General features: G+C 46.1%; 1 protein-coding gene across 2 annotated transcripts in view; it reads right to left on the bottom strand.

Moving 5' to 3' along the window:
- Positions 1-6,613: 6,613 nt before the first annotated feature.
- NOD1 (nucleotide binding oligomerization domain containing 1) overlaps positions 6,614-14,372 on the bottom strand; it is a 49,248-nt gene continuing 41,489 nt past the window's right edge. For both annotated transcript variants that reach the window (XM_030796509.1, XM_003270480.4), the window contains 2 exons: positions 12,207-12,290; positions 6,614-7,794 (listed from right to left, as the gene is read on the bottom strand). In XM_030796509.1, the coding sequence (XP_030652369.1) occupies positions 7,722-7,794; positions 12,207-12,290 (157 nt within the window). In that variant the 3' untranslated portion in view covers positions 6,614-7,721. The remainder of the gene's footprint in view (positions 7,795-12,206; positions 12,291-14,372) is intronic.

Raw genomic sequence — 14,372 nt, 5'->3', positions numbered from 1 at the left:
AGGAACTTAGATATTTGATGGTTTGTGGCCTTCAGAGGGTTGCAGTTGTACATAAACAGAAACACAGTATATCAGTGGTATTAAAATTTCAGGATGGGAGAGAGATTGGGGAAAATACCTAAAATGTCTCCTTACAGGGGTGATAATGAGAAGCAATGGACTAGAGGATTCAAGTGGAAGAGTTTTGATCACCAGTGAGTTTTCCTGGGAAAGTGAATTGGAAACAAGCTAAGTGCATTTTCTCAGCAGAAGGAAGATCTTACACATCACCTAGTGAATATCCAGTTGGGAATCTGAAAGCAGCAGTGGGCAGCTGAGCTGTCCCCACAGCTGTTCAGCAGGCGATGAGCTTACTGGCTCCAGGAAACGTCAGTGTGCTCAGGATGCAGCTGATGGCCTCAGGCACCAGGCCAGTCCCTGGACACACCAATAGGGTGGTGGCAATAGAGGGTGGAAGTTAAGATTCCAGGAATTAGCCCACCCACTTCCTTCCTCCCTTTCTGTTCTGTTCTCATCTCCCTCCTTCCTACTCTCTTCTCCGGCTCACTCATTCATTTTTGCTACAGGCAGGGGAATCAGGAGCAATGTTCATCAGTGAATGAAAGGAGTGCTGGAAAGAGAACCACATGCTGACATCAAAGAACCTTCAATCATATGATTTTAGTGTGGAAAGCCAGATGATACACTCTAACATCTGTGAAATCAAATCAAAACGCAAATTGGTTTTTGGCTTTCCTAATCTGTGTTTCTGGATATGTGTTCACTGGGACACGTGGTTCCTTGACAGAATAAGACTGAAGACAATTTCAAGTATAGACAACGGTTAGTTCCAATCCCACAGGTATTCAGCCTTGGAAATGGGTTCCAGTCTCTGGGCTTAAAAGACTGGACTTTGCTATCAGTTTGAAAATGGCAGTGTCGTAGAGGGGCTCTTGATGTTAGGAAGGATGGCCTGGCAGAGTCTCCTTTTTTCTCTTGCCCTATCCCTGATGCTCATTAAGGCAGTGCTGGAGGAAAAAGTTCTCATTAGGTACCAGGAGTTGCCACTGGAAACTGTTTAAAGTGCTTTACACCTATTAATTCATTTACTCACAACCAGACAATTCTGCAAGGGGAGCACTGTTGTATGGATGGGGAGCTCAGGTACAAAAATGCTAAGTCATTTGTCCAAGGTCACACAGCTTCTGGTAGCACCGGGATTTGAACCCAGATCCTCAATCTCCAGAGAACTTGCCACAATAGTGTTCTTTTAATGTGCCCTCAGCTGACTCTTGCACTTATTGATATCTTTGAACTCATGGATGAATAGGCTTAAAATTGTTTTTAACACAGTGTACTTTGGTTTGAACCTTATTTAAATAGAACAATGTGCCAGTCACCAGACCCCATGCACAGTTGAATCCTTTGGCCACTTACATAATGGATTAATTACTAGACACATGCTGCCCTCTTGTGATGAAAGTCACTCAACTGCAACCTTCTCCACTTCTCTGGAATGTACCCAGTTACTTCCTTTGTTCCAGTCTCATGGTTGGGGGATGGAGGATCTGTAGCCAGTGACGAAGCTGTTGGCTCTGTAGAGCCAAGATGTCACCTGCCATTCTGCAGGGTGCTCCTGGCCTGTGACTCCAGCCATGAGACATGACCCCAGAGTCCTGCAACTTGTAGCACCTGAATATAGGAGAAAAGATCAGGCTTCCTGAAGAAATCCTAGGAACATTAAAGAGACCCCATCTGTGTCCTTGGGGAAAGAGCTCCATTTTGCTTAACTTGCCCTAGCAGATTGGAACCAGTGATAGTGACAGGAGGCAGCCAAATGCCTAGGTAAATGGGGCAGGTCCCAGGTGAAACCCCACCTTAAAGCCAAAAAACAGCCTGGGGTGAAAGGCCAGATTGCTGGTCCCTGATGAAACCTGCAACCTAGAGTGAGAACTTCTGTTCCTGTTTGCCTGCCCTTTCCTGATTGATTCTTTCTGAATAATGCCTTTTAACCAATCAAATGTTGCCTTTTCCAATACTACCTACGACCTGCCCCTTTCCCATTCTCAGCCCATAAAAGCCCCAGACTCAGCCACAGTGGGGAGACTTTCCCACCTTTGGGTAGGGGGACCACCCCTGTATCCCCTCTCTGCTGAAAGCCGTTTCATCACTCAAACTCCTTGCCTTGCTCACTCTTCAATTGTCAACATATCCTCATTCTTCTTGGGTGCAGGACAAGCACCCAGGAACCAGTGCACAAGCCAGACTTGTCCCAGTCAGGCCGTCTCCTGCAGCAGGGTAGCATGGCTGAGCAAGGCCCAGGTGGGGCGTCGCCAGCCAGAGGTCCCTGGCTTGCAAAGTGGCAAAGAAAAAAATCCTGTCACCAGGTAATAGGTCAGTTGCAGAGTGAACTGAAGGTCACAAACCCTATCAGAACAGAGGGAAAATAAAACCAGACAGAAGCCCTGTTCTTGTTCTACCAGTAGTTAAAGTGACCTTGAGTGAGTATCTTTTGCTCTCTGACACCAGTTTCCTCACTGGGAGAATGAGGAGATTGAAATCTTAGATATTGCCAGGCAAAACATTCTGCATTTGCCTAGATCCCTTCCCTGAATAGTTTTGATAGTTTTGTTTTGCTTTTTTAAATTTTTTTTACAAATCCTGATTAATAAGATACATATTCATATTATTAGTCCTCAGTTTCCTCATTCAGGAAATAATTCTACTTCACAGGGTCATTGGGAGGAAGAAGTTTTTATTTGGCCTGATGTTCATGGGTTTAGGCAGGCTGGGATTGTTTAGGCAAAGGAAGGACACATACACACATTTATAAATAAAAAGGTTTTACATCAAGGAAAACTGATTTTAAAGATTCTGACACTTGCCCACTAGTAAGTGGTTATCTTCAACAGTGCCACTTTAAAACAGATGCTGATGTGTTGATTTATTCTTCCCTGCAGCCAGTCATTGGCATAGCACACGTATGTATGTGGGCAGTGCCTGAACACTGGTCTGGTGTGAAGGTTAGGGCAGGGAGTTTTATTCTATTCAAAGGAGACACTGCTGGCTTCACATTACATTGGTCTCTAATTTTCACTTGCTTCCAAACTTACTACACCCTTGACATAGGTTAAAAAATAATATTTCATAGCAAGGGTCTGGGTTTTTTTGTTTGTTTTTGGTTTTGGTTTTGTTTTGAGATAGGGTCACACTCTGTCACCCAGGCTTACTTACAGGCTTGACCTCCTGGGTTCAAGCGGTCCTCCCACCTCAGCCTCTGGAGTAGCTGGGACCACAGTTATACATCACCATACCCAGCTAATTAATAGCAAGAATCTTTGCCTTGATAATCTCATTCCAAAGAAATAACCATAAAGAATTTTTTAATTCCATAGAAATATTGTCTATAGTGACCACCACCACAATCTGGAAACTTGAAGGTCTAACCTGAATGTCTGGAATATTATTAAGCAAATTCTCAAACTGGTAGAATATATTAATAAATAATTACAAAGACTAACAATGTGGGAAAATGACAAAAATAACGCTAATGTACTCTGTGATTATAATTATGTAAAAGGATGTCTCAAAGTAGAGCATGGAAGATTACAAAAATTAAAATAGCCATGTTAGTGTTGTGTTATTATGAACATTAAATTTTTCCCTTTATGACATTACTGACAAGGCTGATCCCCCCTAAAATGGAGTATTTTCCTATTTGGTGCCACAAAGCCAATACACAAAATTGAAAGTGTGCATCTAGCAGTGCAGGCTTTATTTGATGCCCATAGAATTGAGATGTGAGAGCCTGGCTCACAAATCAACTTCTCAGCCCATGAGGGATAGGGTATCCCCCTATGACAGCCAAGAAATCACAAATATAGGACATTCCCCATGAGAGCCAGGAAGTCACAGATATGGAGCATCTTTAATGAAGGGGTTGGGGAATTAAAAGCAAGGGGAAAAGTATTCATGTCTTTTCTGGGAATTAGGTAGATAACTTCTCAGAACCAGAGTTTTTGTCCCCATTTTTTGGCCTTTTATGGTTTCTTCTGGTCATTGTCATGTTGATTGTCAGCTGTCTTGGCACTGGGGGGAGTGTCATTTAGCATGGAAATTAGATTATAATGAAGTTAGAGGTTCTTCAGAGGTCAAGTGAGCTGCCATCTTGGATCCCACCACTCTCAGCTGGTTTGGTCATGATGGGGAGCTTTTGACCACAGACATCCCGTTTCCTAAAGATACCCAGAGTTAAGGTGGGGAAGATATTTACTTAGGTCACACAGGCATTACACTGGGTAACAACATTACTTTGACAACAAAAATAAATGCACTTTATAACAGAAAAGAGTCCAGGAAAAAATGGAAACACTTTAATATTGTTATTGGTCTGAAAAAACACCCAAGTAGTCATGGGAAAAATTAGAAACTTGTTTAACATCTTTGCACTTACTTTATAATTTAGTATTTAAATATTTTCATTATAGATCCAGAGGGGCCTATAACCTTTTCAGTACTTAATGTCTCTAAGAGTCTTAAGCTGGTCTTGGGTGCAGTACGTTCCATTTTAAGGTTGAGAGAGTAGTGCTGGGATGTCCCCTGGTAACATGAGTCAGCCTCCTCACAATGCCATTCTACTTTCATTAAAATTCTTCATGATCCGGGGTTAATGGTCATGGTCTTGCCTTTCAGCTCTAGAGCAAGGTTTTTTTCTTGTAAGTAAGCAATTGGTTACTGGAAACAGACCTGTGGTCCACCTGGAAGTGAACCAAAATATGGATGAGCAGAAAGCGCTTTCCTGCTTGGCAAAGGCTCATGGGCCTGGCTCCGTAGGGTGGTGCCAGCTCCTGCTCTGTTCTTTTGTGCAGTGAAGACACAGGTGCCCCCTATGTTCAGTGAGTTGACACTTAAATGGCAATATGGTCTTTGGTAATGATAATGAAAACTAACAGCTATGCTTTTCACTGACAAAGGTAGAATATTGCAGGAAGCTTGATGTTGAATATTTTGGGGTTTTACTTTGAGAACTCCTAGTCCTGTATTGGACTTTGTTGGAAAGTTCCCTGAGCCTACGAGTGAGAAGAGGACAACTTGGGAGTCCCACGGTGAGTGGAAATGAGACCCGCTGGCTTGATAGTAACAGCCATATGTTGAGCAGGACCCTGTGCCAGGCTTTGTGCCAGCTACTTTCCATGACGCATTTAATCCTCTCAACAACCTTTTGAGTCAGATTCTCTCAGTTTTTTCTAGGAGGAAATCAAGATTCTGGCCGTCTTAGACTGCTCCAAAGCCACACAGCTAGGGTGCTCCAGAGAGCTAATACCACATGGCCACACAGTGGCTCCACATGGCTTTTTAAAGAAGTCCCATGTCAGCATGGACGTGACACAAGTGCAGGTATGAAATATGGGAGCTGTAGCTTCTTTCCCAAAATCAATCAAGATGTCCTGTGGAAAGAAGGAGACATAGCCCTCGTTTACAGAATTTTTTTTTTCAATTGTCTTTTTCTTGATTAGGAAAAGTCTCCATGTTTCTGCTCAGAAGCTCACCTGTTTCTAATAAGAGAACCTTTCCATCAAATTAGGAGCCTGGTCTCAGTTTTACAGGAGGAATAGAAAATCTACCACTTGCCATCTGGAAGATCAAAGTATTTTCCAAATAGAATTTAAGTCAATACCATACAAATTCTAATTCCCTAGAGGCGGCAGTTTTAATTTTGATAGTCTCTAAAAGCAATAACATTTGGTAGTTTCTGAGTAAATTTTAGACTCTGAAGGGTTTAGTTTTAGCAGTTTAATAAAATGTGAATTTTGTCTGCTGAGAAGTGAAATTCGTGGTAAGACTTGGCGAGTCTGAGGTCTGTGGCACTCTCCCTTTGGCCTTCAGTGGGCCATGCTCATTCCCTTGTTCTTTCTGGGCATATTTGCTGCCCAGATTCTGCAGTAAAGAGAGAGTTGCTGCCTTGGGGTGATTATTAGGTGAATACTCAGGTCTGGGGTTGGGAGGGACCTCGTAGGAACCACCAAAATCGAGCCTTTAAGGGAACTGCCGCCTCGTAGTTGCTTAACCATACAGGATTTCCCCCGCAACAGTCCCTTTCCTAACAGGCTGCTCTACAAAGCCAGGCTTGGACTCTGAGAACTCAGAGGTGGACCGTTGGAGGCCCCGCATGCCTTCCCCTGTCACGTGCTGCCCCGGCAGCTCGGTGCTTCTTGCCATGGGCCTACCTGGGTCCACCACTCAGCAGTGAACAGCCGAGAAAGGTAGTGGACGTCGAACCTGGCCTGTGGGCTTTACCATGGCATGGTGATGAAGGCATGAACTTTGGCTCGCTTGGCCTGTCCTGGCAGCAGCCACCCCCTACTCACAAGTTATTTCCTCTGAGAAGCCACCTGAAGAGATTCAGAGGCCAGATGGAGAGACCTCAGACGCTGCTGCAGCCTCTTCCTGTCCCTTGGTAGGCAGAGAGGCCTGTGAAGGATCAAACTGGTGACGCCCCGGCCTTCATCAGGCTCTCCTCACAGCACATCATCACCCCAGAGCCCCTTCCCTGCTGTGGAGTGAGTCAGGATGGGGCTCAGGAGTCAGAGTGCTTACCAGGCCAAGTCCCTTCAAAAACTCCAGACTCAACCCGTAAGAGTGTTTTCAGTATTTTATTAACAAATGAGCCTGCAAGAGGACAAGTGATCTAGTAATATCAATCACCCCCACCCTCATGGAGCAGCCACCACAAGCCCACCATGGTGGGGGGTGTCCAACATGCTCTGCTGGCCCAGTTCCCAGCCGATCCCCTGACTCTTGGCACCAGTTTAGTCACCCTCCAACCGCTCGGGAGGCAGGAAGAGACTTCCCCTCTTCATGAGGTATGGGAGACAAAAGCAGCCATTTGGATGCCAGGGCCACAAAGGCAAGCCATGCCGTTTCTTTAGGGGGACAGAATCACTTCTTCCCGAGGCCAGACACCGTAGTCCATGGTACTCAGCCTTCCAGAGGAGGGTAGCCTAGCAGAGAAGCCCTGACTGGAAGCAGCATTTTGAAGGCATCGTCATTCTTAGACCAGCTAAGAGCTGAGGGCATTCTCTATCTTTGCCAGCAGACAGACTCCAGGATTAAAATTAAAAGGCTGTGGTGCATCCTTTCCTTGACATTAACTTTCCCCAAAACCATGGAGGAGTCAAATCCCACACTGCACATACCCCGCTATCTCCAGCTGTGAAGTGGGACCAGTATCAATATATGGGAAAGTGCTGAGAAGGAAAAAAATAGTTCAGTTATAATACTAATCCATCAAACACGTTTTATTCAAGAAGCTTGGCTCCAACTTTGTGCCACATCCTCAACTCTTCAATGAAAACAGCGGTGACCAACTCGCTCCCGTTGGTCCCCATGGCAGGTGTTAGAATGAGCTGAGGCTGGCCTCCTCTGTTTGGCTCACAGCTTTATTCCTGTAGCTTCAGATAAAAATAATTATAATAGGCAATAAAGTCTCTTCACAGTGTATTTACTGTAACTACAACAGCTCACAAGACACATTCTTTTTTCTGCAGAATTGTAGCAGGTACTTAGGGAGTCTGCCGACCAGACCTTCTGCACAGGAAGCTGGCTTGCATCATGGAGGCAGTGGACTCCTGATAGTCCCGCCTCTGCCGGCCCCTTTAAGACACTGACACGAAAGACTGCCCAGAGTGGCATTTGCTGCTGAGGCTCCAGGGCAAAAACCCCATGCACAGGAAAGCATCCTCTCAGAAACAGATAATCCGCTTCTCATCTTCATAGACTTTGGCCTCCTCTGGTTTTATCAGGTTTCCATTTAGGCTGTTGAAAAGGAGGAAGACAAAAGTACACAGGTAAAATGTTAAGGACCCTCGCACACTCCTTCCCAAGGTGTGTTCATAGTACACACTCGTGTATCACACAATACACATGTATCCCTGAAATTAAGGAACATACCCTTTTCAGATAGTTCCTTCATATTAGCATGGATCCTCTCCAGCTGCCATCCCTCTGTTCACTGGGTCTCACTAAGGTCACCTGTAGCCTCCATAAGCCTGAATTTAATGACATTTTCCAGGTCTTGTCTTTCTTGGCCCTCACAGGATTTTGGCTGTCCTGACCTCTCCTCTCCCTCCTTCTTGAAGCACTCCCTACCCTTGGCTTGGTTATATGCCCTGATTTTTCTCCTGCATCTGAGCACTCTACCTCCATTTCCTTTCCTATATTCTCCTCCATGTGACCTCTACATCTGAGATTTCCTCCAGGCTTGGGGCTAAGCCCTTTTCCCCACCCGATCTCATCAATGCCACGGCCTTGTTTATATGTCCGTGGAGGCAGTTACCTGCTTGGCATCCTCATTTGGACCTCTCCCCCACACCTCAAAGTAGCCACACCTCCTAGGGTCCCCTGGCTTAGTGAATGGACCACTCTCATCCTGCTGTGCAGGTTAGTAACCTGGGGGTCAACCTGGACACCTTCCTTCTCATCCACATGTTCCTTGTATCACAAAGTTCTCTCCTAATTCCTAAGAATCTAGAATGCCTCCCTGGAACCTCTCTATGTCTTCGGCCGACCATCTTGGTCTGAGCATCCATATCTCTTTCCTGGATCAGTACAATGTCCTACTGACAGGTCATTTCCATGTACTGTGGCCTTCTCCAATCCAGTTTCCTAGAAGAGCCAAGAATTGGTCTTTTTGCAATACAGATCTGATCACATTCCTCTCCTTCTTCAAACTGTTCACTGACTTTCCATCACTTTTAGGATAAAGACCAAAACGCGCATCATGACCCACAGATCTTTTATGGTCCAGTCCCTGCCTATCTCCTCAGCCTCCTGTAGTCCCCTCTTCCACACTGTCTGAACCCCGGGGCACAGCAGCTTCTGGCAGTTCTTCCAGGACACCACACTCCCTCCTGCCCCAGACCCTTTGCACATGCTGTTCCCTACATGGAATACTCACCTCAGCTGACTATCTCCTATTCATTCTTCATGGCTTAGTGTAAGTGCTGCTTCCTCAGAGAGGCCTTCCCTGCAACCTCATCTAAATCAGGTTCCCTCTTGGCCTTCCCCTTTGTGATAGTACCCATCACAGTTGTAATTAAATAATTACACAAATGATTTTTTCGTTAATGTGCATCTCCCTTTCTAGACAGTGAACCCATGAAGCCATGTTCACCACTGGATTTTTGGTGCTAGCACAGTCCCTGATGCTGAAGCATTTCGTTATTCAAGGAATAAATGAAGACACACCACTAGTCCCTAGGACCATAGCCACGACCTTGACTCACGCCCCACCCTCCCAGAGCCACAGTCTGGAGGAGATAGCCTCACAGAAAGCTGTTATATTGGAGTGGGATACATTTCTGTAATTTACAGTGTTCATTGTTCACCTCTAATTTCTGCTCTTAAAGACAGAACTCATCAAGGGACTTCAGACTTCCAAGTTATTTTCAGAAAGGAATGAGGTAGAAATAAGTGTCAGTACAGATAACAAGTCCAAGGAGAAGGCTCACTCTGTAAGTAAGTGTTGGCTCCAAGCAGAGCTGCTCCCTGAACCTGGCTCCCCGGCCAGCTCAACCACAACCCTGTGGCCTGGTGTGGCAGTCCCTGGCAGGGCCAACAAAGCCACGGCCTTCTCAGAGCCCAGTCCCATGAAGTCACACTCAGAGGAGCATGCTTTGGAGGCTCCTAGAACAAGCCAGGGACCTAAGTGAAGACACTCCCAAGACCAGCACCCATGCCGCCTGTCCTGCCCTCTCTGAATTGGTGGCCAGTTCCCCTCTCCACCCTGACACAAGTGCAGGCCTTGAAGCTGAAGGCTCCTGGCCCTACTCAAATGGTTCCTTGTGTAGGAATGGTGACCCTCAAGAGGGAAGCAATGCAGATTTTGAAACTTGACAGAATTAAAGGAACTGTAGGTCTTTACTACCCGCCTGACCAGCTACAGAGAAAAGTGGAAGCCAACTGTGCTCTGCAAACTGTTCTGTAGTCCGGCAGTCTCCTTCCTCTCCCCCTCTGCCTGCTGTCCTCAAAACATAAGAATCAGCAGAAATGGAGCGGCCTGAGGGCAAAGACCCATGCAAACAGTTCTAGTGCCCTCCAGTGCTTCCCAGGCTGCTGGGCAGGCTGGGCATCGCAGGCACACAGGCCACAGGTGTCTGGTTAGATCTGGGCTCTATTCTCTATGACAGTGTTTTTCTTTTTTGTTTTTTGAGACAGGGTCTCTGGCACCCAGGCTGGATTACAGTGGCATGATCCTGGCTCACTGCAGCCTTGACCTCCCATGCATACATCCTCCCACATCAGCTTCCTGAGTAGCTGGGACTACAGGCACATAGCACCATGTCGGGCTAATTTTTGTAGTGACGGGGTTTTGCATGTTGCCCAGGCTGGTCTCAAACTCCTGTGCTCGAGATCTGCCCATCTTGGCCTCCCAAAGCGCTGACATTACAGGCATGAGCCACCATGCCTAGCCAACAGTGTTTTTCAAAAAAAAAAAAAAAAACCTTTTGTCTACAACCCCAAATAGGAATTATGTTTTACGTTGTGAACCAACACTTATGCAAACACACACCCACTCACATGCAAGCATGAACTAAGATGAATGAAATGATACTTCCATACCATGCACATTGCATCCTGATATTTCTGTTCTGTTTTCTTTTTAAATATTGTTGGTTGCAACTCACCAAACTGATCTGATTTTATGACAAGTTCCAAACAAGTTCTAAAGCAAAGTTTAAAAAACACTGTATGAGGAGCCTGTGCTGGCCAAGGAGCTGTTTTTTGTTTTTTTGGTTTTTTTGTTTTAATTGACTATGAAATTTTCCCCAGTCATGAAAGGAGGACATAGTTAATGAGGAATGGGCACCTGAGCCAAGGGTTTGGGTCCATGGTGAGACTGCCCCTTAGAGCTTAGAGAAGCCACAGTGGGCTCAGGAGCTCCTGTGTTCTCACTGGAAACTGGCTCTGCCCTCTGCCAGTCTCCACGTGGGTTGAAGCTTCACATTGGGAAGGGCTGTCTCAGGCTCTGAGGTTCAAAACAAGTTTCCAGAGCATTTACGAGTCTGGGTTGAGGTATCCTGGGCCCTCCACGCTCAGCTTGGGTCAGCCAGCACTTTAGTCACATTAATTGCCGCATCCCCAGCCCCTAACACAGTGCCTGGCATGAAGCAGGTGCACGAGCATGGCGACCGTTGTTTCTATTGTACACACCATGCATGCGCTACAGGCCTAATATGGTTTGGTTGTGTCCCCACCCAAATCTCACCTTGAATTGGAATAATCCCCACGTGTGAAGGACAGGCCAGGTGGAGATAACTGAATCATGGGGGCAGTTTCCCACCTACTGTTCTCATGGTAGTGAATAAGTCTCATGAGGTCTGATGGTTTTATAAAGTACAGTTCCCCTGCACAAGCTCTCTTGCCTGCTGCCATGTAAGATGTGACTTTGCTCTTCATTTGCCTTCTGCCATTGGATTGTAAGGCCTCTCCATCATGTGGAACTGTGAGTCAATTAATCCTCTCACTTTTATAAATTACCCAGTCTCGGGTATGTCTTTATCAGCAGCATGAGAACAGATTAATACAAGGCCCCTCTCCCAGCATCCACCCAGTCCCACGTCACCCAGGCAATTAAGTTGTTAAGGGAGCTGCTGAGTGGGGAGTGTCCGTGCCTTATGGGAGGCAAGAAAGAAGTGGCATGGCGCTCAATGTCACAGTAAAGCAAACTTTTTTTCTTCTATTAGCATAAGGAAGTTCTCAAAGCAGAAAAAAGTAGACAAAGAGCATAAGTCAGTTCAAGTCAGCCTGGAAATGTCTCACGGAGCCCAGAAAAGGGGAAGAACAAGCTCCAAACTCCTGGCCAACACATTCACCTCTCAACTGCTGAGTCCCAGGGGGATTTACTTCCACTAGGAAATCATTTCATTGGCCACTTCCCCCATCCTACCCAATGAAGGTAGACGAGGGCGGGGGCCCAAGGCAGGAGAGCACAGACTATGGAATCAGGCATTCTGGGCTGAATTCTAGCTTCTCTCGTAGTGACCTTGGGCAACCTTATTTCACTGGTCTAGGCCTCTGTCTACATCTGTAAAACAAGTAATACCACTACTGTCCAGGGCTGCTGGAGGAATAAACAGAAAACACGCTGCACTGTGCCTTGCACATAGTCAGTGGTGGTGAGTAAACAGTCACTGGTGTTACTACTGCGACAAACGCTGGGATCTTACCAAATCTCTGTTATGCCAGTGTTGCTCTGTAATGCATCTGCCAGCTGGGCCGTCCCCTTAGCTGTGATCTGATTCTGGATAAGCCTGAAAGAAGAACATAACTTGTATAAAATCCGTAATACTGGATCAAATTTGACCCCTTCATAAGGGAGTTGCAAGGGTGTTTTGGGATAAGAGACAAGTTGGTCAGGGGAAGAACTGAGTCCATGTGACTTTGTATCTGGCTAAAAGTGTCTAGATAAGATCCACTACAGTAAAGGATAGCTTGACATTTTTAAAATTTTCTGTTTGTATTTATAGTGAACATAATGTAATACATGAACAGATGTATGTGTTTGCATTTTTCATTGCAGAGGTGCATAATCAAAATATTTGGGGCTGGATGCCATGGCTCACGCCTGTAATCCCAGCACTTTGGGAGGCCGAGGTGGGTGGATCATGAGGTCAGGAGATTGAAACCATCCTGGACAACCCGTCTCTATTAAAAATACAAAAAAAATTAGCTGGGCATGGTGGTGTGTGCCTGTACTCCCAGCTACTTGGGAGACTGAGGCAGGAGAATTGCTTGAACTGGGAGGTGGAGGTTGCAGTGAGCCAAGATCGTGCCACTGCACTCCAGCCTGGGTGACAGAGTGAGACTCTGTTTCAAAAAAAAAATATATATATATTTGGGAGACCACCAATCTGAACAACAAATTCTAAGAAACACATCATGGGGCAGGAAGTCTGACGTCTCTTTCCAGGTAGCTGGAGAAAGGCAAGGCAGGTTTTAAAGTTAAGAGGCCACCAACATGCAAGAGGGAGGGAGGAGAAACAGTTATGCTGCCATGAAATAGTTATCATGAATAGTTCTCATGGGGCTCAGTAGAAAAGCTTTAATAATGGAGCCTCTGAGAATGCACCCCATTGTTCTGGGTAGCAGTGATTCAAATGAAACAAAGTTTTCAGCTATCGCTAGGAAGCCAGGCCTCTCCTGAAATGCTCCCTTGCGCAGCTATGCTTCTAACCCAACCAGGAAATAAATGCATCAAGAGGCTATGGTGTCTCCGCTTCATCACAGAGTCATTCCCTGTTCCTGGCTGTTTGTAGAATAGGCTCCTGCTAAACCTGACCCTTAGAAATCCTGGCACTGACCCAAGAAGGAAGCCCTTACCAGGAAGACGAGGGCCCTATGCTGTCATGAGTGAAGAGGACTCCCTCGTGAGAGGCAGTATTGCAGAGCGGTTGCAGCTCCTCTTAAACCCTCCCTCCCCACTTTTCAGCTACAGAACCTTGAAGAAATAAACGTATCTGTCTGTGCCTCAGTTGTGTCATCTGTAAAATGAGAATAACTATAAGAGTGCCCCCCATTCACTGGGTATGTGAGATTTCAAGAGGAGGGTTTGTATTAGGCACAGTGTCCAGGGGAAGGGAGCTCTTGTCACTGTTACTGCCCAAGCACACAGGACCACTGGTGGCTGGGCTGCAGCCAGGACCTGGTGCTCCCAGCCACACCTCACAAGGGCTAGGGCCCCTGGGTTCAGTGGCAGAGGTGATGACCTTCCCTTTCAAAAGGGACAAAAATAGAACCAAGAAGTGGGCACTGAGTTCTGTATTCTGTTACACTCTGCTTTTTTTTAGTCACCACTTAGGCTTTTTTGAAGGCAGGGAAGGCAGCCTCCAACCAAGATGTGGCAGGAGGCCAGGAAGGAGAGCACCTAATGCCCCTAAAAAGCCTGCAGTGTCCAGGCACATCCACCCACTCGGGCTGCCTTCACTAGGGCCAGTGCAGGTTGGGAATGCACAAAGCGGCCAAGACTCTCTTTCTGGCCCTGTCCTAGCTCTGCTCTCCCTGGAGAGGCTGGCCTGCACTTAGGGAATGGGATCAAATAATTATGCAGGCTAAAAAGCAAAGAAAAAACAATATGTAGCAGAGTCTAGTCTTTTTGCAGAAATTGACAAGGCGAGTCTGAATTCATAAGAAATGCAAAGAACCCAGAATGGTCTAAACAATCTTGAGAAAGAAGAACAAAGTAGAACTCACACCTCCTGATTTCAAAATGTACTACAAAGCTACAGCAATGGTCCTGGCATAGGAGAGACATATAAATCAATGGACCAGAACAGAGAATTCAGAAATAAACCCATACGTTTATGGTCAATTGATTTTTGACAAGGGTGTCAAGG

The sequence above is a fragment of the Nomascus leucogenys genome, chromosome 17 (genome assembly GCF_006542625.1).
Source record: "Nomascus leucogenys isolate Asia chromosome 17, Asia_NLE_v1, whole genome shotgun sequence".
NCBI lineage: Eukaryota > Metazoa > Chordata > Mammalia > Primates > Hylobatidae > Nomascus > Nomascus leucogenys.
Note: the sequence above shows the minus strand (reverse complement) of the source record. Positions and strands in the feature narration are given on the sequence as shown.